The sequence below is a fragment of the Blennius ocellaris genome (assembly GCF_963422515.1).
Source record: "Blennius ocellaris genome assembly, chromosome: 21".
NCBI lineage: Eukaryota > Metazoa > Chordata > Actinopteri > Blenniiformes > Blenniidae > Blennius > Blennius ocellaris.
Window position 1 is genome coordinate 2800073 of NC_137670.1, and position 27087 is coordinate 2827159.

The 27087-nt window shown below is 41.2% G+C and overlaps 4 protein-coding genes across 4 annotated transcripts; 2 read left to right on the forward strand and 2 right to left on the reverse strand.

Annotated features, from left to right (window-relative positions):
* Positions 1-371: 371 nt before the first annotated feature.
* On the reverse strand, positions 372-4236 carry cdk5rap3 (CDK5 regulatory subunit associated protein 3). The gene is made up of 14 exons (XM_080517849.1): positions 4136-4236; positions 3897-3942; positions 3264-3395; positions 2923-3023; positions 2788-2836; positions 2406-2584; positions 2161-2297; positions 1884-2028; positions 1660-1767; positions 1347-1428; positions 1172-1260; positions 883-1088; positions 633-804; positions 372-488 (listed from the first exon to the last, which is right to left on the reverse strand). The coding sequence occupies exons 1-14, from the start codon at positions 4139-4141 to the stop codon at positions 423-425; spliced, it is 1518 nt and encodes a 505-aa protein (XP_080373975.1). The 5' UTR covers positions 4142-4236; the 3' UTR covers positions 372-422.
* A 1637-nt stretch (positions 4237-5873) lies between these two features.
* prr15lb (proline rich 15 like b) lies at positions 5874-11572 on the forward strand. Its single transcript, XM_080517559.1, has 2 exons — positions 5874-6003; positions 11012-11572. The coding sequence occupies exon 2, from the start codon at positions 11036-11038 to the stop codon at positions 11390-11392; it is 357 nt and encodes a 118-aa protein (XP_080373685.1). The 5' UTR covers positions 5874-6003; positions 11012-11035; the 3' UTR covers positions 11393-11572.
* A 1618-nt stretch (positions 11573-13190) lies between these two features.
* pnpo (pyridoxamine 5'-phosphate oxidase) lies at positions 13191-16424 on the reverse strand. The gene is made up of 7 exons (XM_080516911.1): positions 16237-16424; positions 15684-15808; positions 15500-15599; positions 15062-15115; positions 14837-14965; positions 14679-14749; positions 13191-14151 (listed from the first exon to the last, which is right to left on the reverse strand). Exons 1-7 carry the CDS (start codon positions 16279-16281, stop codon positions 13986-13988), a joined length of 690 nt encoding a protein of 229 aa, XP_080373037.1. The 5' UTR covers positions 16282-16424; the 3' UTR covers positions 13191-13985.
* A 470-nt stretch (positions 16425-16894) lies between these two features.
* On the forward strand, positions 16895-19657 carry mrpl10 (mitochondrial ribosomal protein L10). Its single transcript, XM_080517449.1, has 5 exons — positions 16895-16945; positions 17128-17297; positions 18010-18174; positions 18300-18444; positions 19279-19657. The coding sequence occupies exons 1-5, from the start codon at positions 16906-16908 to the stop codon at positions 19506-19508; spliced, it is 750 nt and encodes a 249-aa protein (XP_080373575.1). The 5' UTR covers positions 16895-16905; the 3' UTR covers positions 19509-19657.
* Positions 19658-27087: the final 7430 nt, after the last annotated feature.

Here is a 27087-nt window from a genome sequence, read left to right on the forward strand (position 1 = left end):
GATAGGAAATAATCAAAATGTGACAAAAAAAACAGCCAAGAAGCCCAAAATAACCACAAAACCACGAAAACTAAAGGTGTACAAGCACATCATAGAATCACTAAAAGACACATTATGACCACCAGAGGGCGCAAAACTATTATTGTCCATAAGAGACAACATGTGAAGGTCGTGATCAGGCTTTAAAATTAAATTACAGGGATTGAAATTTAAAATGAAAAACTGACATTAAGAAGTATTTTTGTTGTATATCAATGAAACCATCAAAACTACTTTGCCACCCCCCCCCCCAAAAAAAAGTTTTAAACTGGTAAAAAAAAAAGTGTTAGAAATTCACTCGGGGAATGATGTAAACAACACACAAACTACAGTTTGAATCAAATATCACATTTTATTTCTCCATAGAAACTGTGACGAGGTTGTTAAATACTGACTCCCATCAGGTTGACCGGCCGGCTGCGGTATCGCTTTGAAATGTCTGCTTCAATCTGAAAAAAAAATAACAATTCAAAGCCAGAATTAATCCAGCACGTGTCGTCCTTCATATGTTTCGATGCCTCCTGCCGTCTCCTCACTCCAGCGAGCTTGGAAATGACCGTGGGCATGAATAAACGGAAGCGGCAGTTTGATACCTGTTTCTGGAGCTCCCGGGTGCAGCCTGCCAGCAGGTCGACTCGAGGCTCCAGCCGGGACTGCTCCTCCAGGGCCTCCTGCCTCCTCTCGGCCATCGTGGCTCCTTTCAGCACCAGAATGTCCGCCTGCTTCAGCTTCTGCCGCAGGATCTCCGACACCCGTTCCACATACCTTTAGACACAGAAAGCACTTGGGATTGATCCGCTCGTGGGACGTTTTCCGCCCCACCCCTAACCGTGAGCCGCGTACCGTGGCGAGGCCTGGATCATGAACAGGTGCTGCATCCGGAGAGAGGTGAGGCGGCCCAGCAGGTCCTGGACCTGGGACAGCAGGGCCCGGACGTGTTGGCGGGTCTGGCCTTGGATGACGGAGGGGGCGAGCTGGAACTGGCTCATGGACACCACGTCGCCCTCCTCGCCCATCTCGCTGACCCGCTGCGTCAGGAACACCTCCAGCTGCGGCACAGGAACAGAAGCTCTTTCAGCCGTCGTTTCGACGTCCTGTGAAGGAGCGCCGTCGTCTCTCGACCCGTCTTTACCTCCATCAGCTCGTCGATGAAGAGGCTGCGCGACTGCGAGTTCTCCAGCAAGCTCAGAGCGTCTTCGCCCCTCGCCACGCCCTCGGGACCTACGGGAACACGGCGTTTTCCCCGATTTATTAAGCTGTTTAAGCACATAGAGTGACGTACTGGCGGGTTTCAGATGGGGACTTACAGTCCGTTCCTGCGTCTACGACTTCGATTTCAATCGGAGCTGCTCCACCGTCGCCCCAGTCGATGCCGTCGGCACCGGCGTCCTGATGAAGGAGAGGAAAAAAAAAAGTATTTTAAATGATGCAGAGGACTGACGTGAGGTGTTAAAGTAACTGTTCCTCATGCATTGGAGGATCCAGACGCTTAAAACAGCAAAATAAACTTCCTCCGTTAGTGAAACATTTAATGCCCTGCTCTGGGCAGCAGCATCGATTAGTCTTGGATCTGAACCGACAAAAAGAAAATGAAAAAGCAGGTGAGTTGAGGCGTCTCACCTCGGAGCTGGGCTCCAGGCTGATGCCCCAGTCGACCCCATCCTCCATCGTGATGCCCGCGCCCACATCCACAATCTCTGCCCCTTTACCAAAGTCACCCCAGTCGATCTGAGGAAGATTTAAAAAAAACGCAAACCTCAGTCACGACGGGTTTGAACAAGTCAGTTCTTGTGTCGGCTGAAGAAATGGCTCCGGTCATGCAGGCCTGACAGTTAAAAACCGACCGTGTCCTCAGTGACGGTGTCAGCAGGGACGTCCTCCACCGCCGGCCGTTCCACCACTGAAGGGACTTTCCCCGTCCTCCACTCATAAAAGGTGGCGTTGCCTTTTTTATGGGCAAACGTCAACATGGGCAGGACCGCTTCAGACCTGCGGGAAGGGAAACGTGAACACAAGTAATAATATTGCCAGTTTTACACAAACTAAGAGAAGAGATATGCATTCCGAAGAGCTTTTGATTAGAGGAAACTTCAGGGAGACAAAAGAAAGTCAGACACTCACCAGTCACATACAAAGTCTGTGAAAGCGGAGTAAAGTTGGATGTGTTCCTCTAACTTGGCTGCGTCACTGCCGACTCCGTCCAGGACCGTCGGTAGGTCTTTCACCAGAGCCTGAAGCTCTCGAGGGACGTTGTCCCCCTGAAGTAGAGAGAACAACCCGTCAAATCACTTCTTCTGAAAGTTGAGCAGGCACGAAGCAGCGGCCGGAGACAGAAGCACAGTTGCTGCCGCCGCTGCCGCACTGACCGTGATGCCGTACTGCTTGCAGGCGGCGTAGTAGCGCTCCCTCAGGTCGGCGGCGGAGCTCTGGCACTCCACTTCACGCCTGCTCAGCTCCTGCTGCAGCTGCTGAGCTTTCGCCAGCTGCTTCCTCAGAGCCGGACCCTCGTAGCTCACGTTGCGACTCAGCAGGCTGGCCACCTCCGCTGCAAAAACACCTTGCTTACATCACTGGACAACTCCACCACTGGAAGGTTTCAACAGCTGGGCGCTACTGATGTGCCACCAATACTGACCGTTTCATGAGATCGTCCGTTATTTCACAAGTTCAATTCATCATCAACACATTTACAATAGTTTTCAGTTATCAAAATAAAATTTGCAATTGGTGACAGCGTCGATAACTTACCCAAATAGACATTGTCTGTTTCAAACAGGGATATAATCTCCTGCCAGTCCTGGAACAACAAAAGATTGAATTCCAATCCATTATTTCAGTTGTTTTAACAACAAGCTACATTTTTTTAAGTTTGATTCCTTTCACCTTCATCCTCTGAGAGGAATATCTGCCAAAGATGTTTTTAGACGACGCTTCGGTTCCCTTCAGGATCTCCACGATCCTCAAGCAGTGAAAGTAGTGAATGTCTGTCAGTGAGAACATGAAAATGTGTGATAAGTTGTAAAGAGGAAGTGGAGAATAAGTGCAGCGGCCATAAGAAATCAGCTGTTTTAACTGGTGAGAACACAACAGTTTGAGGCCTTGGCTGATAAAAGCCATGACACAATTATTACGCTGCATTTCGACAGTATCCACACTGCATCGCTGTGGAAGTTGTGTGGCAGGAAAAACAGAAAAACAAACACAGGCGGTCTGATTTAACCCACAGGAGCCGGAGAGAAGCTGCTTGATCTCCTCGTTCTCAGGCATGTCCTGAATGGCTACGTTGATCTTCTCTCTGATGACTTTCACGGCGCTCTGCCACTTCAGGTTACAGTGGCGTCGGTCCAGCAGCCAGTCTGCAATCACACATCAATTCAACAGGTAGTGTGGCAGAGAATGACTCAACTTGCCGATGCACTTATTATAGTTTATTATTACTTCGCTTCTCAGCTTTGGAACAAACATGCTGCCGATACAGTCTCCACTTACAAATCATGATTTAAATCATTGTTATTTGCTTGGGATGTCCATCAAACAATAGACTTTACTTTCTTTTTTTAAACCTTTACTTTAATAAATCAATTACTTTATTTATTCTCCTCTTTATGCCGTTCTTAGTCGCTTTGTTTTAACGACTTTTGTAATCTTAATTGCTCAGGATTAGATTTCTTTATAAAGCAAAGTGAACTGCTTTAAAATAAGACATTTCAGTTTGTGAGTAACGATAGAACAACTTAAAAACCTTGTAAAACAAGGCAGCTCGAGCCTTTAGCAGCATGTGACTGTCTCGTTCCAGTGATCACTGGTTTCCCAAAACAGATCTGCACATTTCATATAGCATGTTTGCGTTTTCCTACCTAACAGCTTGCTGGTCTGGATGTCGATGGGGAGATTTTGAATATTCTGTTAAAGGAACAAACGAAATCAAAGAAAGTGTGGCATCAATATAACACCTGTAAAACCAAAACAACAACAAACTGAGGAGATGGAAACTGTCAATATATTAATGTTGTAATATGAGTGAGTCAAACTGAGCTTACGCAGCTCGCAGTCCCATTAAATCAACCGGAAGTAGTGGAATTGTATCCGAGCTTACCTCCATTGTGAATCCACCTCGTAAAAACAGAGTTTAACGGTTTAAATCTGCATTTTGAAAATGTTTTAAGCAGATTCACTCCTGCTTTGTGACATCCGGATCTCACTGTGACACGTTACGAGAAGCACAGCCAATAGCAGGAGGCGATGTTACCGGAAGCTTCCATCTCGACCAATCACGTGTCATCTTACTGAACGCCGCATGCCGATTGGTGAGTAGTTGTGAGGATGTAATGAATAAACTCTCCGCTAGAGAGCAGTGTGGCGTTGTTGGAGTAGTAGTGGCAAGGACCAATGATAATAACAATGGTGATCAAAATTTAAATACAATAAAATAAAATAAGATATTAATAATAACTGTAATAATAATAATAACAATAATAATAATAATTGTAATAATAATAATACTAATTTCATCAGTTGATTCTACACATTTTAAAATTTTACATAAACTAGATCCTTAAAAGTCATTTTAACTTTTTGATAGGAACGTTTCACAACATCTTAAAAGATAAAATAAAATGACGGTCTTACAATATTTCAGTTTATGTGCATGAATCCAAACTATATGGAAGTTTCACAGTTACAATCATAGGAAAAATAAACCTTTACATCTAGGTTTTTTTTTAATCCTCCTGTACTGTCTAACAATATAATAATATTACTCATGAATTCTTTCAAGGCTACAAGGAAACTTTATTGTGACCAAATGCTGTCACATGAATGGAATCCCTTTCATATTAGTCGTTTCAGCCAGTGAACATAAAAAGACACATTAAATACATTTTACAAGACAACTTAGTACAATAATACATCAAAGTACTTACATATGTAACCTAAGTAGAAATAATCATAAAGTTTAAAGATACTGTTACAATTTAAATATCAATGTGAGAGATTCAGAAAAGTTTTTGTAATTATAAATAGGTTTTACATCAGAACACTTTTCATACGGACTCTATGTACTCGAAAAAGAGTTGTTTTTACATTTCGTACAATCATCTCGATTGCGTGAGTCCTTCTTGTGTTTGTTCTTTTATATTTTATAGAGCCCTTAATCCATGTGCTTGTGGCATGAAACGCTTTTGTTGTGTTGACATGGAAGCATTAAAAGCCTCATATGTTACCAGTCCAGAGCTCGGCTGTGTCTGCATTCAACCAGCCCATAATACCTCCAGTACACACAGGCTAAACACACCAAACTTGTGAGCTCCAACCAGGACATGGCATAAATAAATAAATAAATAAATAAATAAACAAACAAACAAATAAATGAATGAATATTTACCAAACAAATAAATAGTTCTTGTTCTAGTTCTCTCTATTTGAGCTCATTTGAATGGCGACCAAAACTTGCAAAGTGAGCCTCCAGCCACTGCCCCTGATTTTATACAGCACATGCAAAACAACTGTTTGTGTGTCTGTTTCCCTGAAGCGTCATGCAGTGACAAAGATCTCTGCAAAGCAGACATTAGAAAGAGGATTAAACCTGAAACCAAACACAACAATGAAGTTAACATTTTGTTTTTTTGTTTTTAAAGTGTCTAATTTAACTGTGAAATCTTGATGATGACAAACAGAGGAAAAGGTAGAGAGAGAGAGCGAGAGTGTGTGTGTGTGTGTGTGGGTGTGTGTGTGTGTGTGTGCGTGTGTGTGGAGAGGGTGTGTGCTCGAGAGGAGTACAGGAACAAGGTGAGGGCGAGAGGCAGAGTGATGCTGCACCTGTTCACGATCACCTGAAGAGGAGGACGACTTTACAGGACGGAAGAGCAGAAGAGAAAGAGGAGGAAAAGGAGGAAAAGGAGTTTTCCAGCATGGTGAAGCTTCACATGTGAGAGAGTCTCATTCAGAAAACTCCCCGTCCACAAGGTAAGAAAAATAATAGCCTATGTCTCTACGAATATTCTGCCCCAGGGAGTTTATCTCCAGGAAACAAAATGCAGAATTAAAAACACATTTCTGATTTTCAGTCTAAAAGCGTTCATGTGCTGCACTCTGACAGCTGCATAATATCAAAGCTGCTTAATAACAAAACATTAGATTTTATTTGTAATTTGACAAAGTAAAAGTCCCATTCTGTACAAAGTGAACGTTTCTGGAACAAAAAGACACTTTGCCTTTTTTTAAATCATTAAATTCTAATAATCTGGGGATATACACTACATTGCTCTTTACATGTGGAGGTTTCTAACTGAAAAAAAATTCCCTTTGGAAGACATTGTCTTGTGAGTCTTCTTGAAGTTCAGCCTAATCATGTAACACAAGATGTATTCCTCCGAACTACCGCAAACGTAAATGTTATTGTAAAGAAAATACAAGATTCTATAAAATGATCTTACTTATTTCACTCTAACGTTCAAGAGTATGAACATGCTGAGGCACAAAGTCATTCAAAGGTCTTTACAGATGCTAACAAATGAATTAAAATAAGAGGTATGATATTGAATAAGTGACTGTTTTAGTTTTGAGAATTGTTCAAGTGTAAATTCTGCTGTAATGTAAAATGTTTCCATCAGTTTTAAAAAAAACGAATACATGTGACGTCAATAATTCAGTCGAGTTTTAAAAGTCTGGGTTTGGAATCTGTTTGTACTTTTTTTTTAAAAGTTTTATGCGTTTTAGTTTGAGTCTATTTGAAAGAGTCCAGGTTTCGTGATCCAGATCTGGGTTTCGCTTCATCTTTGCCTGCTTCACAGATTCTGTTTCTGAGTCAGCTGGAAAGTTTCGGCACCTTTTTTTTTTTTTTTTTTTTTATCACAAAGCAACAATTATGACCCATTTATATTGAAATCTGGTTAAAAGGCCGCAACGTCTATCAGTCAGCTCGTCTGACTTTGTGGTTGTGGGTCGGTTGTGAGTCCGACACAGGAGAGGAAAGCCTGAGAGTCTCGCGGTCGTTCCGCTCAAACGTCAGATGGGCTGAAGGTCCCTGCAGGCGGATTAGTGATTCCTGAATGTTCCCTGTGATCTGTGAGGCTCGGCCGGGCGGCTCGCCTGCACATGACACAATAACAAGGTAACTTATTAAAAATGAGCCGCCGCAGGGCCTCCGGTGTGTCAACAGGTTGTGTCTCAAAGGTCACGTCTCAGTCAAACACAGTCACAGAGGTGTGTGTGTGTGTGTGTGTGTGTGTGTGTGTGTGTGTGTGTGTGTGTGTGTGTGTGTGTGTGTGTGTGTGTGGTTGTGTGTGTGTGTGTGTGTGTGTGTGTGAAAGTGCTGCCTCGTCCCGTCGCTCAGCAGAAACTTCTCGGTGACAGTCAGCAGCTTCATGCAAATGCTCTGCAAATGTTTGAAATGGAGCCGCCGGCCCCGTTGTCGTGGCGATGAACGTCACGATTACAGTCCGAGTCCGAATCTCCTGAGAATCGGTTCATTTCACGATCAGGTCATCGAACTCAGAGACTTAATTTTCGACCAAGATCCGGCTCGTTTTTTACTTTTCGACATCAGGATGAAATCTTCTGAGAAAAGTTGCAAAATAGGACAAATTCACTGACAAAACCTCGGTAAAACTTTCAGTGTGGGAGTCTGTTTGAAAGTGTTCATAATGCCTTCTGCAAACACTTTACCTATTAACCCCCGTCTCCAGGTTCAATTCACAATTCAAGAAAATTACATAACTTCAGGAACAAAAGTTTTTCAAAGCAGTTTCGTGCACCGTTATAATTTCCAACCTACAGATCTGACACAAGCAACAACTCCGCTAATGTTTCACTCAAAACATTATTTCTGAAAAATCTGTTGGTGAAATATCAGAATCAGAATCGGAAAAAAAACAACTTTATTTATTCTCGGTGGGCAACGAGCGAAACATAAGAGACATCAAGAGTGAACAAATAAAGAAGTAAATTAAATAAAATAAGAAAGCGAGCATCTTAAAAGCTAGCAGATTTGTAATGTTGCACAGGTCAGAGAGGTTAATTGCACACGAACAATATGGCTTTTTGACAGTGATTTGGAATGCTATTTGTGGGTTGTGCCAATGAAACTTCTTCTTTTGGGTTTGTGGTAAAACTAGTTAAAAAAAATTTTTTATTGGCATCTCTAAATGTAGAAATATAAAGATGAGATTCTGCATCCAGATGAGGTTTTAAGTCTGTCCTCCAAGACAGGTCTATCAGAAAGAAGTTGCACAAGAAGAAGCTACACTTATATATATATATATATATAGAGAGAGCTTATCTTAAAAGCTTCTTCAGAAACGATCTGTTGCCTGAGCGTCAGTCCACATCAGGTCATTCAGACCTAGAATCAACCCACTAAGTCAACGAACACAAGCCTTGATATCAAATGTGCCGTCGAGACTTTATTGAAAGCATCTTAAATCATAAAAGCGTGTGTGTGTGTGTGTGTGTGTATTGTGAAACCTTGGCACGGACGATCCCAGCTGCCAAACGTCACGTGGCTCCAGATAAAAGTGTTTCCCTGAACAGGGCCGGGGCTCTTTATTTGCATAGGTGCCTGGCGATAAAGTGACCACACGAGAAAGGAGGACTGGCGTGGCTCTTTTTCTTTCCTGCCAGCGCCGATAAAAGAGAAATCAGCTTTTGTTAAAAGGCTGTTAAAAGCCCAGTTTACAAGCTGCGTTCCAAGTCAAACAAGGGCTCATAAGAGGCTATCGCGGTTTTTCAGCTCCGCTGTAACCCGGGAACGTTTCGGCTCGTTTTCACGTGTTTGAGTTTCTCAAAACCTTGAATGAGAGCCTGTGTTGACAAAGGTGCAGCTTGAAGAAATGAACTTTATACCTTAAGTTTAATCAGCAACTTCACGTTTCGCGATAACAACGATAAAATGTTGACTTTTATGAATTCCAACCATTGTCCATCTTGTTCGGGGAGTCGATTCCAGCTCACAAATCCCTTCTCAGTATCGTCGATTCCTGCATTTCAACATCTTAAAGCGACTGGAGGGAACGAGAAGGATTCACTTTGTGTTTTGTAGCCTTGTTCCTCCAGTTTTTCTACAGAGAAGTGATACCTCAGAAAAAGTGTTTTGATCACTTGATTTTGGAAACATGGAGGAGAGGACAACACAAAGCTTTATTTTATATATTTATTTTCCAAAAGACAATAAGTCAGATCCATCCGCGTTTCATCAAACTCATCGCCTGACATCTCTAAATGTAGAAATATGTCGACATCGCACCCCCATCATAGTTTAATTTCCTTGTATTTCATCTTACTGTATACTTTGCTCCCCTTAGAACTTATTATACTTTATCATAGTTTGTGATTTTTATCTTATTTCATATTTGTATTTTATTTTATTTATTATAACTTTTTACTGTAAATACTTTTGGCCCTTAGAGTTCTTGATAGTCATTGTATATAAGATTCCTCTATTCTTATCTAACTGTTTGCACATTTCTTGTCTTTCCTACTCATGTGTGTCCTTAAGAGCAGAATGTAACAAGTACATTTCTCCACTGTGAGATCAATAAAGGCCTATCTTATCTTATCTTATCTTATCTGACAAACGTACTCATAGAAGTGTCACGCAGAAAAACTGGAATCGAACCATGGTGGACACAATGTGATGCAGCAGGGCAAACCGCTGCACCGAAGTAAATATTTAAAGTTCCATGACAAAAACTCAACAACAGCCCAGGAATCATCTGGAGTCCTGCAGTTTTGCTGGTTCTTCTTGTGTTTATGTGGGTTTTTTTCCCCTCAAATCTCTGGTTTCCTCAGACAATACAGGTCCTTAATTCTGTTTATCATCCGCATTAGATTGGGCCTCAGGTGTGTTTTTGTCGGCCGTATTGTTCTTAAAGCCGTTGGGTTTCTCGTTGTTTGTCGGTTCGTACTGCTGCACTTTGGAACAGACGAGCTCTTCCTCTTCCAGCCCCGCCAAGGCTTCCCACTGCACCGCACCTTTAAAACCCACGTAGATAAAAGCTTCGTCCCGTTGTGTTTTCCAGACAAACCCGGGTCGCTGTTGTAGCAACGGACGGGTTTGATATTTGTGTCAATGGATTTATTGAATCATGAGTTCAAGGTGCAGCTGCTGTAGACAGTAGGACAGTTTCGTGTTCGACTCCCATCATAAACCCGTCCTTTGTCCAGCTCATGTGGTTTTGACAGAAAACAAAATGTTTGAGTCGCGTGGTGACGAGGATTGACGACTCAGCTGAAACCGGACAGACACAATATTCACACATTCTCCGTTCCCGTTGTGGCTCTTCCTCGGCGGCGACGATTCTAAAAACCCAGACGACCAGTTGCTCCTCTGTTTTCTGGTTTCATATCAGATCACACGGCAGTGAAAGAGGAGCCTGCCGGGGCGATTATTAATTCACCTGCCGGCAGCGGAGTGTCAGGTGTTGCTTCCCCCGTCGGGCTGGACTCTCCTCATCGTGGAGATGGCGAGAAGTCAGAGACGCGGCTTCTGCCTGCTGTCTAAGAACCGGTTCTGCTGAGAACGTTTTGGCCTCCGTGACCCAGCCGGTCAGCAGAACTTCATCAAAACCTTCATTTCCAACATGCAAAGTGCAACAGTGAGCTCGAACCTGCTGCACACGTCAGTTGGTTTAAATTGTTGTTTTTTTTAAGAACAATTCAGAAATTAAAAAAACAACATTTTTACAAATATTTTTTCAACTTATAGCAAAAATATCTTTATAAATTACATCCTGCTATATCACTCTGACATTCACTAACATCTTAATTAATATTAATATCATGTCAGTTTTCTGCCCTCAGCTGCATTGGAAGTTTTTCATTCATTTAGAGTTTCTTCAAAATCATTTTTACAACTCTGTTTTTAAAATGTGCCCTTAATTTAGATGTGTTCATTTTAATGTTACTGCTCCTGATTCATGCACATTCCTGTGAGATGTTTGGACGTGTGTTGAACTGTGCGTCCTGGTCCCTGCAGGTCCGTCCGCTCTCTGCCGGTGCCATGGCCGACCCGAGCTGGTGGAGGCTGACCTTCTCACGCAAGAAGAAATCTGAACCTAAAGTCCTGTACGAGATCCCGGCCGAGTACGGCAGCAACACGGGGAACAAGGAGCACCCGGGCTGCAACGCCACCGCCGCTGCTGCTGCCGCCGCCGCCGCCGTCGCAGACCAAACGGACAGCCAGTTCAACGCCCGGCTGGAGAAGATCGTGGATAAATCTGCCACCAAGGGCCGCCACGTCAAGGTCTCCCACTCCGGCCGCTTCAAGGAGAAGAAGAAGGTCCGAGCCACGCTGGCTGAGAACCCCAACCTGTACGGCGAGCACAAGCTCAGTGACGAGAACCACAAAAAGAACTGACCAATGCCGGAAAAAAAGCCCCACACTTGACGGTACGAGTGTCATGAAAAGCTTGGAGACTCCGACACATGCAGACAACTGCATGTTGCACTACAACGCGAGTTTCTCGGCGGGCCAGCGGACTCACTGCGAAACAAACACGTCATCGGCAAACAACATTTACACACGAAAGCAGAGGAGATTAAACAAAGCACTGGAGATGTTTTTCGTTTTTTTTTTTTTGTTCAAATGACCCTTTTTTGTGCTGCACTGTTGTTTTATATAAGAAAAAAGTTAAATGAGATAAACAACAAAACGACCCTCAACTGTCAAGAGGGAAAATTTCTGTAATGAAGGTTTTTATTTTTACTGATATACAAACATAGAGATGTTTTTATTCATTGTTTAGGTTTTTTTCTTTTCTTTTGCACGTTCATGTGAAGAAAGTACCGTCACTTTTCAAGTGGAGTTGGAAAAAAAAAAATAAGAAATTGATTTATTGCTTGCATGTGATTTATTGTGGTGGAAACTCCACATGCAGTGGCTCCAAAAGGTACAAGGTGAAGTGTGGATTACTGATTAACTACAAATAAAACCTTTTAGAGCCAATGTATGTTAAAAAAAACACACACAAAAAAGTTGTTTTATTGTTTTTCTAGAATCCTCCTTGTTTCTAATAAACATAAGGTGTTGATATAAAGCCGCTCTTTGTATTTGTACGTCACACAGACGTGTGTTTTAACATGTTGATGGTTTACGCAGGTTGATTTTGGTGATATTGCAGTTTCCAAACTCCGCCGAGCTGTTCAGAGAAGCAGGGTTATGTAAATAGCCTGAAGTTTTGAGCTGTGTTGACATGGCAACTGTAAGCAGACACTGATATTTGACCCCCGTGTCGTGCTGCTGCCACCTTTTGTGTTACAGCATTCCTTATGTCAGCGCACGCACTCATTCAGCCATTCATAAAAACCACCAAACAGCTGTTAAAGCATCAGTCCAATTTCACTTTGTCGACTTTACTGCTTGTAATTGTCAAGGTGCCGATGTCTGCTCGCAAAACATCAGGTTCTATGAAAGAAAGTACATTTATGATCAGGTTTTATCTTTTTTTTTTAATTATTATTATTATTATATTTTGATTTGTGGCAACAAAAAAAATCCAAACAATTAATTTAGGAGGAATTTAATTTTGAATTCACTATTTTCCTCCTAAAATGAAATGAGTCGGAGGTCAAAAGTCAAAGGTAGACGTTGATAACGTGACGGTCCCTCGGTAGGAACCCTCCTTCACCGTCACAGCAGCACTGTCGGACACTTTACATGCTGCACCGCGTTGAACATAAATAAACAACCAGGTAAGATATGATAATATAATGTCAGAGCACTTCCACACATTTAAAGATGATGAATATTCCACGAGACCTTGCTTTTAGAGAAGTTTAATACGTCTACTTGACGTTATGTCACTAATTATGATGTCCGCTAGCGTTGGTTAACTTATTTTTTAGCCAACATGTGATTTTCACAACGTCGTTCTGGTTTTTTATTACTCGAGGAAAGCGATTTATTCAAAGTATATCAGTTAATTTGTCTTAGTGGTCTTGTTTCTATCTTATGTCTGTTGTGTGGCGTTTTATGTCAGATATAGCAGGATATAGAGCACTGCACCGGTGTTACGGATGAACTGGTTCCCCGTGTTAACTGGCGACTTCCTTGATGTGACACACTACACATTAAAAAAAAAATCAAACAGTTTGAGTAAAAATTAAACTTTATTTATACTTAACTTTAAAAATTCAATTAAGTTCATTTTGCAAACAGTACACACAATAATTGGCACAATTAACACCAGCCACTCTTTCAACATCATTTTTTTGACCCCACTTAAGATTCATTGCTTCATATATTAGACCAATACAGTTAATTCACGTTGAATTTAAGACTGTTTGTAGACTATTATGACAGGATACGTTATTTTACAGGGAGTGAATTGTACTTTAACCTTTCAAAACCTGATGTAAAGTCACACGACGTTTCTATTATTTAATCCACTTTATGAGAATATTCAAGTAAACTTCAAACATGACTGAGAAGGTGCAGATCAAGAAGGTCATGTGACCATATGGCCCACGCCATACAACAACACTAGACACTCATTATCAATCTAAATGTAATCGACTTAGTTTTTTTTCTGTTGGTAGCACAAGATTAAACCATGTAGCAGAATGTATTGAGATTATAGAATTAAATCCCATGTGGTTACATCACTGGTAGAATTGCTAACGGCGACAAGGTAGTTTGTGCTTTTTTTTTTTAGCTTTCGTGTCCTGCAGGTCAGTGACAGCGCCGTTCACCGCCTGTCAATCATTATTCCATGGACCTGGTGAACTCTGCTCCCGTGTCTCTTTCGGGACAATTTTTCTTCACAACTTATGACAAATGTAAAGTTGCAGTACAGAAAGGTTGTGTTTTTTTTTCTTTTCTAATCCAGTAATCCACGGTTACACACAGCTACACGTCAGACGAGTCCGTGTCAATGAGGTACATATGATAGTTAAATCAGTAATTCGAGATGAGATTTCAGTCCTTCTCAGTTCTTCCCGTCTCGTTCCTCTCACGGAGACAGTCTCTGGTACACCCAGCCTCCCTCGGCGGCGTGCTGAAACGCTGCGGGCTCCGACTCGCCGTCCTTGGGCCGGGTGAAGACGATGCGATCGTGCAGTCTGTTGGTCTGTCCCTGCCAGAACTCTATGTAATGAGGCTTCACGATGTAGCCGCCCCTGTTGACGGCACAGGACAGGACACGGTGTCGTCAACAGTGTTTTTGCCGCCGCAGCGGGTTGAAACAACGCTTTACACACTTTTTCTTCACATGTTTCATTGTGGATATAAAAGCTGCTATTTTGTTTTTACAGCTGTTATTTTTTTTGTTGTTGTTTTTTTTTTAAAAATAATTCACATTGACAAATATATCTGTACTAATGTTTCCTGAGGGTAAGTTAAGAAAGTTAAGTTGTTCTTGTGAAGGAAATGTGAGGCACTGTTTTTATTACATACTCAAAAATTAGGAAGATGCTCTATAATCTGGATGTTAGAGGAGGAAGACGCTCTATAATCTGGATGTTAGAGGAGGAAGATGCTCTAGAATCTGATGTGAGAGGAGGAAGAGGCTCTATAATGTGATGTTAGAGGAGGAAGATGCTCTATAATCTGGATCTTAACTGACATTACATCAGTCAGTGGAGGAAGACACTTTACGTTTAGATTTCATAAATAAAGTGGACGTTTGAGTAGAAGTGACGCTCACCAGTAGTCGGGCATCGGCACCTCTGTATCCTGGTACTTCTCTTCCAGCTCTGCATTTTTCTGCCTGAGGTACTGAAGCAAGAAACCAGGAGGTCGGATTAGGTCTCCACCTCGACACCTCAGATTGTATCTCACGTCAATAAACCGGGTGTCTCTTACGTTTCTGTCGGGCACCGGAGTGCTCTGTCGGCTCACGACGGCTCCGATCTGGCTGCTCTTCGGCCGGGAGTGGAAGTAGTCGCAGGAGCTCTGGTAAGGGATCCGCTCCACCGAGCCCTCGATCCGAATCTGCGTGAAACAAAACCGAACTGAGCCTCGCGGAGGAGAAAAGACAGATCTGGTTGACGAGGGGAAGCCTCAGTGGGGCCATTAGAGCTGCTGTACCTGTCGGTTCAGAGGCTCCCAGTAGAACACCAGGCAGGCGTGAGGATTACTCTCCTGTGGAGCACAAACGTGAACTTTTAAAGGTCTCAATGAAACTAAGAGTTTTAAATAATAGCCTTTTAACACAGGCTTTTAAGATAGAGAAAAAAAAACACTTTTTAAGACGGGAAAAGACAACAGATGAAAAAAATAATTCAGGACATCAGTAAAGACAATATTTAATTTTATATTTGATTGTTTGGATGAAAAAAAAAACAATTCTGTCTTATATTCAGTGTTCCATTTACATTTTGAAACACGTTCAGTTTGTGTGTCATTAGTTTTAATGTCTATGGACGAGGCTGGATTTGAACCAAAGTAGTGGATGGTGCAGAAACCGACGTCTGCAGAGAGGCGGCGGGGTGTCATGACGTTATGATGTCATGAGGCGTTCCTCACCAGCTCTGAACCTTTTCTGCTCTCGTAGTTTGAGAAGAAGCGGAAACCTTCGTGGCTGTAACCCTTGAGGAGGACCATCCGAGCCGAGGGCCGTCCGTCCCTGTGCACAAACACAAACCCGTGAAAAACCGTCCCACGCGACGACGATAAAACTTCTTCTTCTTTTTTTGTTCGGCTCACACACTTGGTTGCCGTGGCTATGCACATGGCGTTGGCTTCGCCGATCTCGGGACACTTTGTGGCTTCGTCGAACCAGTTTCCAAACTGCGTGATGGGGTCCAGAGACGCCAACTGACTCTCCTCGAAGCACTGCACACGAAACACAGCAGGTTTAGTCCCAGACGCAGATCCAGCATTCACACACACACTCACACACACCTGAGCATCACTATATGACATTTCATTATTAAAAACACATGAAACTGATTTTCATCTTCAGATTCAGGGTATATATATTTCTAAAAAAGTAAACAAACACGTGGAGGTCTTGAAAACATCAGCTTTCTCTAATAACTGTCCAGATGTGTCATTATGACAGCCTGAAAACATCCGTTGTGGGTTTATTGTATTGTGACCTTGCAGGTCGCTCAGCATGGAGATCCCTTAGATTTGGACCTGTGCACCTTGGATTAAGTGGGTCCTGGAGAGCGTGCTCCAGGACCTGGAGGTGGTATTCCAGGACCTGGAGAGGGTGATCCAGGACCTGGAGATTGATCCAGGACTTGACCTCCTCCTACCTCCTCGTCTCCCTTGTACTTCTTCCTCATGTTGCTCAGGTCCATGGTGCTGCTTCCTCCGCTCGTCGCTTCGCTGCAGAACTTCAGGCCAATAACGCTCCTTTTCCCCGCTGCCAAAGGTTCATGAGAGAGTGGATTTAATCCCAATCTGCCGATTTGGCGGAATAACGCCGCACTGAGGATGCGCCTCATGCTGCACACCGACGTAACGACGCATGTCACTTTACGTAAGATGTTATGAAAACCTCCGACTTTTGTAACCAGATGTTGCAACGCAAACTAATTTTAAGATTGTATTTTTACAACGTACCACCTGAAAGGTGAGAAAAAAACAGCAGTCGGTGCAGCAGGTTTTATTTAAACGCGTAAAACGTGAAAACTACACAAAAGCACGTCACGGTGCGTTCAGGCTAACCTGTTAAAGTTTACTTCCGTATCTTGTTTTAAATTAATGCTGAAGTAAAGAACCTCGATGCATATTTTTTAACATAACTCGTAATTAAACCTACAAATTCTGATATATATTAAACTTTAATAGTAATAATAACAATAATAATAATAATAATAGTGACAATTAATAGTACGGCAATCAATCATTTCGTTTAGCTGACGACCGTGAACGCAGCATTTTCCATCCTGACGTCACTCACCACGTGTTTCCTGTCCAACATGGCGGCGACCTTGTGTGTGAAGTTTCTACCGAAACAGGGTAAATGAAATCCTTTATTTAATTTAAAACACAGTCTTTCTCTATGTTTTAGTTGCACGTTTTCATTGAGGAGCAGCTGCTTTAGTCTGCTTCACTTCCTGCTTCCGGTTGTGTTTGTTTTGCTGGATGTTTCAGCGGCGGCGGCCGCTCCGGATGCTTTAACCGGCTGTTGTGTGTCTCAGGATGGGTTCCCCTCACCCAGAGTGTCCGGCACGGCTCCAAGGCCGTCACGCGGCACCGGAGACCCGTTCACATCCTCAAACAGAAGCTCCTCGCGGTAACAGAGTACATCCCTCCCCCGAGGGCCGCTCCGCTGGACGCCTACCCGAGAGAGAGGCTGACTCAGCAGGAGGTAACACACACAAACATACACACACACACACACGATAATTTTGTATGTGTTTATCAATTAGTGTACCTTTGTGGTGGTAATGCGGCTCGTGTGTCACTGTGATTATATTTTCTATTTCTCCTATGATTAATGTTTGTTTTGTTTTTTTATCTCGTGCCAGTGTGTTTGTCGTATTGTCCCTTTGGCAGCTGTCTGTTTTTATGCTCATCTTCTCACGAAATACATCTTTTCTCTTATTGAAGACTTCAAAAGTTTGTACATATTTAGTCCTTTTCTGATCAATAACCTGTTCTGTATGTTTTTGTTGTTGTTGTTTTGTGTCTTTGTCTCTTTGCTGATGACTGTTTATTTCTCGGTCGAAACTTTTTTTTCTTTTCTGAGTTGAGATCAACCTTGGGCGGACATCAGAGCTCTCCATTTGCTCTTGTTGGTTATTCTGTGTCTTTTTCTGCTATTATTTTCTTCTTTTTGTGTTTTTGCTTTGTCTGTGATCATTTTGTGTCACTTTTAAACCATTGTCTCTCTCTGGTTGTTTTGAGTGTTAATTTTCACATTTAACATTTCCTTTAGTGTTGAAAGTAGCAGCACATCCTCCTACTATTTCTACTTTTATGGCTCCCGAATAAAGACTTCAGCGGCTATTGAATCACATGATGTGATTATCTTGTTGGTGCCTTGTTGTGAGACATTGTCTCTTCTTGTCTTCTTGCAGGACACTCCTCTCATGGCAATCCTGAAGAGAAATTTGAAGAAGTTGTTTGAGGATAGTAAAATGATCGCCGTGGTCCAGAACAACAACAGCAATTCTGAAGACATGATTATGTTCAAGCACAGACTCCATAAACACGGCATCTCCGTCAAGTTCTTCCCCAACCAGGTAAAGCCGACGAGACTCGCCGTGAGTCGGGGGTGGTGGGGGGGGGGATGGGGGTTGAATCTGCAGAATGTCGGCAACACTTCCTGCTCCCTTCTTTTCCCGACTCGGTCTGATCTTGTCATCAGGTGACGCTGTCGTTCGTCAGAGACTCCGTCTACAGTAACATGGCTCCTCTGTTCATCGGCCCCACCGTGCTGCTGGTCAGTGAGAAGACGAAGGTGAAGGAGATGCTGGCGGCTCTGAGGTCCAGCCCACAGATGACGCTGCTCGGTACGTTTATCTCCTGCTTTGATCCAGCAGCTCCGTTACAGCAGATAAAATGTAATTATGGCAGCGACACGATGGAAACGGATCGTTTTTTAAATAAAATCAGTTACAGCTGATGCAGGCTATTTATAATTAGCATTCATTATAGCACTAAACTCCTGTTTGCACGAGCAGGAGTCGCTGTTGATGGAAGTAAATATGGACGCTGTGCTGGTCAGCATCAGGGTTGCCAGATGTGACTCACTGTTTCCACCTCAAACAATATAAAACTCACACCCGTCAATAAAAACCAGCATAAATATCAGCCTTTGTAGGCATCGTGTTAAAGCACTAAAACTATTATATGTGTAGCAACGAACACGCCACAACAGCACAAAATAAACAAAGTTAAAAAGTAAGAGATTTTGGCTCCTCAATTGGGGGATACCGCCTGATCTGGCAACGCTGGTTGATGTGTGTAGATTCATTTTCTGGTTGTTAAATACGAGTGACAAAATCTCGACAACAGGACGAGGGAAAGAAGGAGAGTTAAAAAGAAAGAGCACAGCTTTGATCATTCTGTCAAAAAATAGTCGGAAAAATATCAGAATTGATGCCACATATGAACGAGGCCTGGATCTGGTGTGGGGGGAAAAATGGAATCGGAGCTTTCGCTCCAAGCTTTGTTGTTGAACAGTGGACACATTCAGAAATACTAGACTTCTAAAGTAATTGTATGGTAAAAAAAGAGATTTCCTTGATAGAATCTAAAACCTGCCGTCTGATGACCAGTCTTGAGGGATCATTGTGGTGCAATTTGGAAAAAAAAAACGCCAACAGTCTCAATCGTCCCGACAGGAGCCTGCATCGAAAACACGCTGCTGAGCTCGCAGGGCGTTGTGAGCTACTCCAAGCTGCCGTCTGCGACCGTCATCCAGGGCGAGCTGGTCAGCGGGCTGACCACCATGACCGCCCGCACCGCCTCCATGCTGCAGCGCCACCCGGCCCACCTGTCGGCGCTGCTGCAGCAGTACGTCAAGCAGCAGAGCCCGGAGGCCGGCGGTGATCCGGCTGCTCAGGCCTCGTAGAGGAACCGGCGGGTTCAGATTCCTGAAGCTCTTGAAGTGGTGCAGAAATGACTGTTTTTTCCCACTGGACGTCAGACTGGAAGTCACAGAAGGACAATGCTGCAGAAACGACAGTCTCACTCTGTATTCAAATATGTTTCCATGTATTAATAAATTACATAAACTTTATTTGTCATTTGGGTTAAAACCTGTTTGGACTTAAATGTTTTCTTACCATTTTTTATTCAATCTTGCAGAATTAGTTTCTTCCGACCTCGTCATACATCAGTAAAACACATGCAAATGATCAGTTTATCCCTCAAACCATTGCATGCTAATTATACAATCATCTCTTGCAAAGTAAAAAAAAAAACAACCTCATAATTGCTCATTTTTCACCATTTCAAGTTAAAAAGTTCTCGAAATGGAAATAACCCTCCCTTGAACATTACTGAAACATTACCGCCGACTACCGCTCTATAATATTAAACAAATGGGGCTTATTACTTGTATTAAGCCGGTGTATGTTTAAAAATGATTCCTGTGCAAACTGCTGATGTTTAAGCAGTTTTCCACATGTGGCACCGGTGGACCAGGAGGTGTTGGGACAAACAATATCGTCCTCGCACTTCTGCAGCTTGTATAGAATACAAAATGAACTACTGAAATAATTAGCAGAAGTAATTTTACAGGTGTGTGGAGAATCGGATGAAGCGCCGCTGAAAGATGTAAGTAGCGTCATTAAAAACTCCTCCAGCCACGATAAAGTGAAGCGGCGACGAGCCCTGATGCATTAATCTGCAGATTACACGGCATGTTAATCTGGGTCAGTTGGTCTGTTCTGCGCCGCTCTCCAGAGGGAGACAGACGTTACTCAGACAAATCCACGCACTTATTCAATAAAACCTTTTTCAACATAAATATTCAGGAACTTGGGGGATGTATTCCATCGTCTTCTACTGTCCCTGTTTGTCCACTTCACTGTGTTTCTTTGGTCTGTGGGAGGAAATAAATCCACTCATGCAGGCCCACGATGAATAAAGTTTAAATTATGACCTAAAGTGACTGTTTAGTGTGCAGGAAACACATTTTAATGTATATACAGTTCTTTTAAGAAAGCTTTTTTTTTTTTAGTAGTTTGTCACCTCTAGTAAGTTATCTGGATTGAAATTTCACAGCAGTTCAAGTCTAAAAAGTACAATTTTAACACACACAATATTTATAGAAAGAGATGATGAGCAATTTATTGCCAAACAACTACAAAAATATATAACGTGTGTGTAATAGAATATACAACAATTTTAATTGAGTGAAAATGTAACACTGAAACACACTGCAGTCAAAACATTGTCACCAACCAGTGTGAATACACACATAAACTGAGAATTTGTATAATATACAAGCAGAATGAAGCTTTAACCTTGAGTGTCGGTGCATATGTGACGGATGTGTGTTTGTATTCGTAGATTAGTATATAGATTTATGTCAAGTTTATTTAGTTTGCATCACAATAGTTTGAATAATATTTAGTGTATTTCAATTTTTGAGGAGTTTTATAAGCATGGAATAAGAATAAATACACTTGTGCAGCCGTGTAGCTCAAGAATCTATACTGATACTCATTATTTAATAATGTAAGGCCATTTTTATCATCTTTGTCATTGGTAATAGAGGATATGATTTGGATTAGATTTGTTTTTCTTTGTACTTCTTCCGAGGAAGCTAATTATCTCCATTTTATCGAGGCTGTGTGAAGTGTGCTTCTCCTCTCAGCAGTGTGTGCGGAGCAAGAGGAGCTGGTGGATTTACCTCCTCTGCCTCCTGCAGACAGTCGCTGTAATTCCAGCTAATGCGGATAAAGCCTCGGACACATTGCGCACAGTGCGCGCGGTGCGCAGTGCGCGCAGTGCGCAGCGGCTGCGACGCGCACAGCCGGTGGGATTTGGAGGAAGCTGCCGTCAGAGACACTGTCCGCTTCTTATGTGAGCAGAAAACCGCGACTTACTGCACTCAACATGTGAAGCTTTTAGTCACTGAGTTATTTTTTTTTCTTTTTCACGTTTTGCAGAAGAGGAGGAGAGAAATGCTGCTTCACTGCAGAGTTGGATGTTTGTGGTGATTAAGACGATGAAAGTCGGCGGTTCACTTCAGGTAAGAGTCTTTTTCGCACAATAACCGTTTAAATTAGACGTATTTGCAGAAATAAAGGGACGTTTGGTTCAAGTTTCAGACGGAAAACCAACAATGAACACAACTGATGTTCAAATTCATAAATGACTGTAAGTCATAGAGTTAACGCGTTAATTATCCTCCTCACATGATTAACATTTTAAATTAAGTTTATCTCAAATCTTTAGAAACTTTTTGATGCAGGGTTTGAAAAAGTACAGAATTTGTGACTCAATTAAACTTTAATCTCTATGCATGTTGTATTATTCATGTCAATGTATGTACTTAAAATATCTCCTTTTTAAACAGATTACTCAGACAATGTAGAAGGTATAATTTACATTATGGTTAAAAACATCATGAAATTAAATTAATTTCCTGCAAAGTCAAATAGTTTGAATCTCAATTCAAATGCGTACTCAGTAGTTAGATGACATGGTGTAACTTGTACTCAAGTATACGGAAAAGTACAACATGTTTCCTACTTTTTTTTAATTTCCAGAGGAGCTAAAGTTTTAGTTACTTTTTAACTTTACTGAATATTATTGTCAAACGCAGGAATCCTATTCAGTAAATGACATTTTCAAATCAAAGCATATTTGACGATTGTATAAAAAAAACCTGTACACATTTCTGAGAGGAAGCAAAAGTACTATATAATGAGAGTAATGAGAGTACTGGTAGTTTGCCGCACTTGGAGGCCCTGCCGCCTTAATGGGCTTTAGATTAGAGACTGTGCAGCCCTGAATAGTTCACAGGGGCCTTTAAATGGCTGCTGAGCCTTCGACTCAGTCTGAGAATCTCCATTTCAGTGTGAATCCGAGTTTCTGCGTGGAGTTTGCATGCCCCCCCCCCCTTCACACCCCCCACCCCCCCACCCCATCCGTCTCCGCCCGCCGTCCACAGGCGTGGACTTCAGGTTGAGACGGTGAATCAGCATCTGAGCGAGTGATTTGTCCTGTGATGGATTGTAATCTGAGCAGGATGTCCTCGGCGCCAACCTTCGTGACCCTGGAGTTTAATCAAGCGGCGTGAAGATGAATGTCTGGTTGTCATTTTACACGCGGCAGAACGATTCTGCACACGTGGGAATTGTTTAAAAAAAAAAAGGTTGAAAGTTGCACATATTTGAGCTTATTTGGGTTTTGTAAAAAAAAAAAAAATCAATACAGACGTTCCCATAATGAAGGCTTTTATTTTGTTGCTTTAAAAAAAAAAAAAATAAAGTAGGAAAAAGTTTATCTTAAAGTTCTTGGTTATGATTTAACCTGTTTGTCCCTGACCAACACGAACTGCTGCTGTTGAGAATAAAAAACAACATTACTATTAGTGTAATATGTTTATTAGATCGTTTATTGTTGTGATTAACCAGCAGATCTCCAGCAAACACCATGATCGTGTTTTTTCTTTTTTTTCTTTCTTTTTCTTCGGAAAAAAACAAAAAAAAAGCTTCCAGCTGTAATAATCTGTGACTTTTGATTCGAACGTGATGAACGTCACCTCGACCGATTCGCCCTCATGATGCCAGTCAACCGTCTGCAGGCATGTTGCTCATCAGGAAAAGGAATGACCAGACAGAAAAGAAAAAAATGAAAAGTTCACTTCAAGTTGACTTCAATCAAAAGCATCATCAGATTATTGAGACAGAAGCAAGTTGATCCTTCGTCAAAATAAAATCTGATTCCAGATCGTCAATAATGGAGGAAAGTTATACCTGAACAAACGTCACAACCACACACATTTACACCTGAAGCCAATTTAGAATCACACGTTTGTTTTACAGTTGGAGGAGGAAACGTCCACACAGTCAGGGAGAACAAACCAAAACACTGTTTAAATAGATGCTCCACACCAGTTCCATTGTGACACAATAAACTAGTTTAAAGTACGAACTAAAATGTCCTAAAACTCTTAAGTTGCAGCAGCTTCGCGGTGTCTTATATTTCTATTCAGTCATGATAAACGTTGTGTCTCTGAGGCGACAGTGCAAACCGCTTCGCCACCGCGTCGCCCTGAAACGAGCTCAGAGACCTACAAATCCCTTCATCCTGTTTCTGCCTCATGCTTTCATTACTCTCATCCTCTCCTGGCCTTACATAACAGCTGGACACATCCACAGAGATATCAGCTCCAATTACAACCTCTCAACAACCAATTGTGTTTCCCACAAGCTGTTTATTCTTATTTATACACACATATATAGCACAAGTGAGAAAAACCCTGAGAATCACAACTTAAACTGGCACTACATCTGTGAAAACACTTTATTCTCTTTAGACGTCAGGAGCCCATCATGCACTTTCAGTTATACTCAACTATAACTAGGTTTCTGCTGTTTAGTTTTGACTGTGATCGACAGAGTTTTATCTGAGAGTTTCCCCTCCAGCAGCCGCGGGACGAGTCTCATCCCGTAATCTGCAGCGATTGTTTCGTTCCAGCACTTGGGAACGTTGCGTCAGTCAGTGCGCTCGTCGTACGTCTGTCCAAGTCGCTGCCAGCGGCTAAAAACGGCTCCTGAAAAACCAATTAGGCGGCGGTTAAGCTGCTCCTCGCAGGTGGCGTTTGCTGTGGCGTCTCATTGTCCACAATATGCTGGATTATCAGGCCGCAAAGCTGCAAGTTCAGAAAAGTCAGCCAGGTCCTGCACGTCACCGAAAGTATGTCACATTTCGCATGAAGGAGGTTTGATATTGACTGAAATGTCGTTGTTATTGAAGCAGTTTTATTTTTTGAAGAATTGACGCAACAAGCATTTAAATCACTGGATTCACATGAATCATTCACAGATTAGGATTTATGATTGTAGTTTCTGTAATGTGGCCACATCCCTTCAAAAAAACAACATTGAAAATAGAATTTTCATTGGATTTAATGCATCAAACACCAGAAAAAAATACACTTTTGTTGCATATTTGGTTTTAAATATTTGGAATAAATATAACAGCAAACCTATTTAACCTATATGCAGATGATCACGTGTTGTTTAATTACTTCGTTCTGTTTTCATAGTAAACTATGTTTTTTTTTTAAATGTTCAATGACTTCCTGAACAGCGTCAGTGTTGATTAACCTGCTAAACTTGATTATAATGGAAAATAAAAAAATGAGTTTTGAAGACATTTGTATCACGTGACAAAACAACAATTTAACTTCTTTTAAGTCATTCTATCTGTGTTTGTATAACTAATTCAAATTACCAAACTATATTTACTATGATAGGAATCAGTTGTTGTGTTTAGTCACTTCATTAAATCAATTGACTGCATCAGTCTAAATGAACATATTGAAACAAGGTTCACACATTAAAGTAGATTTTATAGTTCCAGCTTTTAAAATGTTTTCACAATGAAATGTATAAAAAAAAATACACAACAATTTCTAGCCTTTAATCCATCAGCCAGCTCAAAATAAGTTTTGTTTTATCTCTGGAATAAATTAAAAAAACAACATAAATCAGGTTAATTCAGTGTAAAATGTCTTCAAAATGTAAAATATCATAGTTTTGTATATTTTGGTGTAAATTGTGCTGATTCTGACTTTATGCTTTACTCCCCAAAAAATCATTTCTATTCAAGGGTCCTCAACACGACTGAGCTTCAGTGTCTCACAATATCAAGATTTATTACAAAGAATTGATCCTAAATGTGATGAACTTGATGCGTCGGGTCTTTTGCAGCCGCTTGGTTTTCTTCCCTCTAGCACAAACCTCAATGTTAAACAGTTATTTAGTCTTATACTTGTTTTTTTCAAATGCGCTTTTATGCAAAACACAAGCATAATGAATATAACTCCTTTCTGGAGCAATCTTCTCTGTGGTTTCTTCTAATGGTTTAATGTGATGCATGAAGCAGGCTACATATTACCCAGAATGCACTTCTGCACCATATTAATGAGGAGTAAACATCCACTTTAAAACTTCTTTCAAAGGCTTTTTTAGGTTTATCATGCTTGGTGACACACTTTACAATCGATTCAGTAAATAAACAATCAGCACAATAAGAAACACTGTCAATAATCTGTATTATTGAGCGAGTGACCATATTTGGTAATTTCCTGTTTCTTTCAACTCAGTGAATGAAGATTTCATCAAAACTCTCAGCTGAAACAAAGTGCTGCACAGAAATATGCATAAAACCTAACGTAGTACTTTGGTACTCAGTCCTTTGCAGGTAATTTTCACTTTTGTGAAAAGTTTGATGAAGTTACAGAACGTTGTGTGTAGAAATGTTGAATTATGTCCAAATTTGGTCAGTTAAAGTATTTTCAACTACACAGAAACTTTCTTCTGATGATAATTATGCACAATATTCCAGATTTGTATGAATAACTCACAAGTATCTCAGTTTTTTGTGTATTTCTATTATTTCTTTAGAAGAAGCTATCGTTTGCAGGACAAATACGTCCTTGTGTTTATGTTTGAGTGCGTCGACGGGGAAACTCCAGTGTTGCAACAGTGATGGATAATAAGGTGAAAAAGATTGATATAAGCTCCAAATTTAAAGTCAGAATGAAATAACAAACTCCGGAGTCGGTCTTTGATGAATAGAAGAGAAAAACATCTGTATTCAAACAAACTTGACCTCTTCTATTTAAAAATATCTGCATGTTATAATAACAAACAAAAAACACGCTGGAATGAAAAGTCCTGATCAGTTTTGATCCTCTTCAGTTTGGGTGACTTCAGGTTGCACAGTGATGATGATGATGATGATGATGATGATGATGATGATGATGGTGATGGTGCCGAGGCTCTCACCTGCGTTAGGTAATCAGATTACTCTCGTCCTCCAGTCTCCTGCTGAGTGGATTTTAACACTTTCACTTTGCAGCGTTCTCTTCTCCTGAGTCACCAAACAAATTCACAGTTCTGTGTTTTGTTTTGTTTTTAAATTCAGTGGTTGATTTTTTCTTTTTTGACAAAGTAATCAGAGTATTGACGATGGAAACAAAACGAAAACAACAACAACATACTTCAGCACAACATTTTGGCCTGTATTTCCTGTTATTGTTTGTTCTTGTAATTCTACATGTTGCGAAATACGTTTAACTCTTTTATTTTTTAAATGACAGAAAAATCCAAAACAATATACACAAAGAAAGGCCCAATATTTTGTGAAATAGGAGTTTTATCATGTTGATCAACCAGTCCAATGATGCATTGTTTCAGTAAAATTATGTTCTGGGATATTTTGAAGTCCAATAAAGAAAAATAGTTCTTATTTTACAATATTTCACTCATAAATTAAGAGAAAACCCACATTGCATATAGGTGTTTACCTATAATAATAATGATAATAATAATTTCTCCGGTTTCATCCAGCTTACATTGTTTCCAGCTACTGCATGATTTATTCAATTTGAATAAAGTTTTGTTTCAAAAAGATGAACTCATCTCATCTATAACCTCACAGTCATGGTGTGTTTTTCACAT

Excerpts from the sequence above, each read along its gene's own strand:
- pnpo (XM_080516911.1), bottom strand. The coding sequence starts at position 16,281 with ATGGACCTGAGCAACATGAGGAAGAAGTACAAGGGAGACGAGGAG. Across the intron at positions 15,809-16,236 it reads AGTACAAGGGAGACGAGGAG|TGCTTCGAGGAGAGTCAGTT; the intron begins GTAGGAGGAGGT and ends TTTCGTGTGCAG. Across the intron at positions 14,152-14,678 it reads GTGCCGATGCCCGACTACTG|GGGCGGCTACATCGTGAAGC; the intron begins GTGAGCGTCACT and ends TGCCGTCAACAG.
- mrpl10 (XM_080517449.1), top strand. The coding sequence starts at position 16,906 with ATGGCGGCGACCTTGTGTGTGAAGTTTCTACCGAAACAGG. Across the intron at positions 17,298-18,009 it reads AGAGGCTGACTCAGCAGGAG|GACACTCCTCTCATGGCAAT; the intron begins GTAACACACACA and ends GTCTTCTTGCAG. Across the intron at positions 18,445-19,278 it reads CCCACAGATGACGCTGCTCG|GAGCCTGCATCGAAAACACG; the intron begins GTACGTTTATCT and ends TCGTCCCGACAG.
- prr15lb (XM_080517559.1), top strand. The coding sequence starts at position 11,036 with ATGGCCGACCCGAGCTGGTGGAGGCTGACCTTCTCACGCAAGAAGAAA.
- cdk5rap3 (XM_080517849.1), bottom strand. Across the intron at positions 2,837-2,922 it reads ATTCCTCTCAGAGGATGAAG|GACTGGCAGGAGATTATATC; the intron begins GTGAAAGGAATC and ends TTGTTGTTCCAG. Across the intron at positions 1,089-1,171 it reads TCATCGACGAGCTGATGGAG|CTGGAGGTGTTCCTGACGCA; the intron begins GTAAAGACGGGT and ends CCTGTGCCGCAG.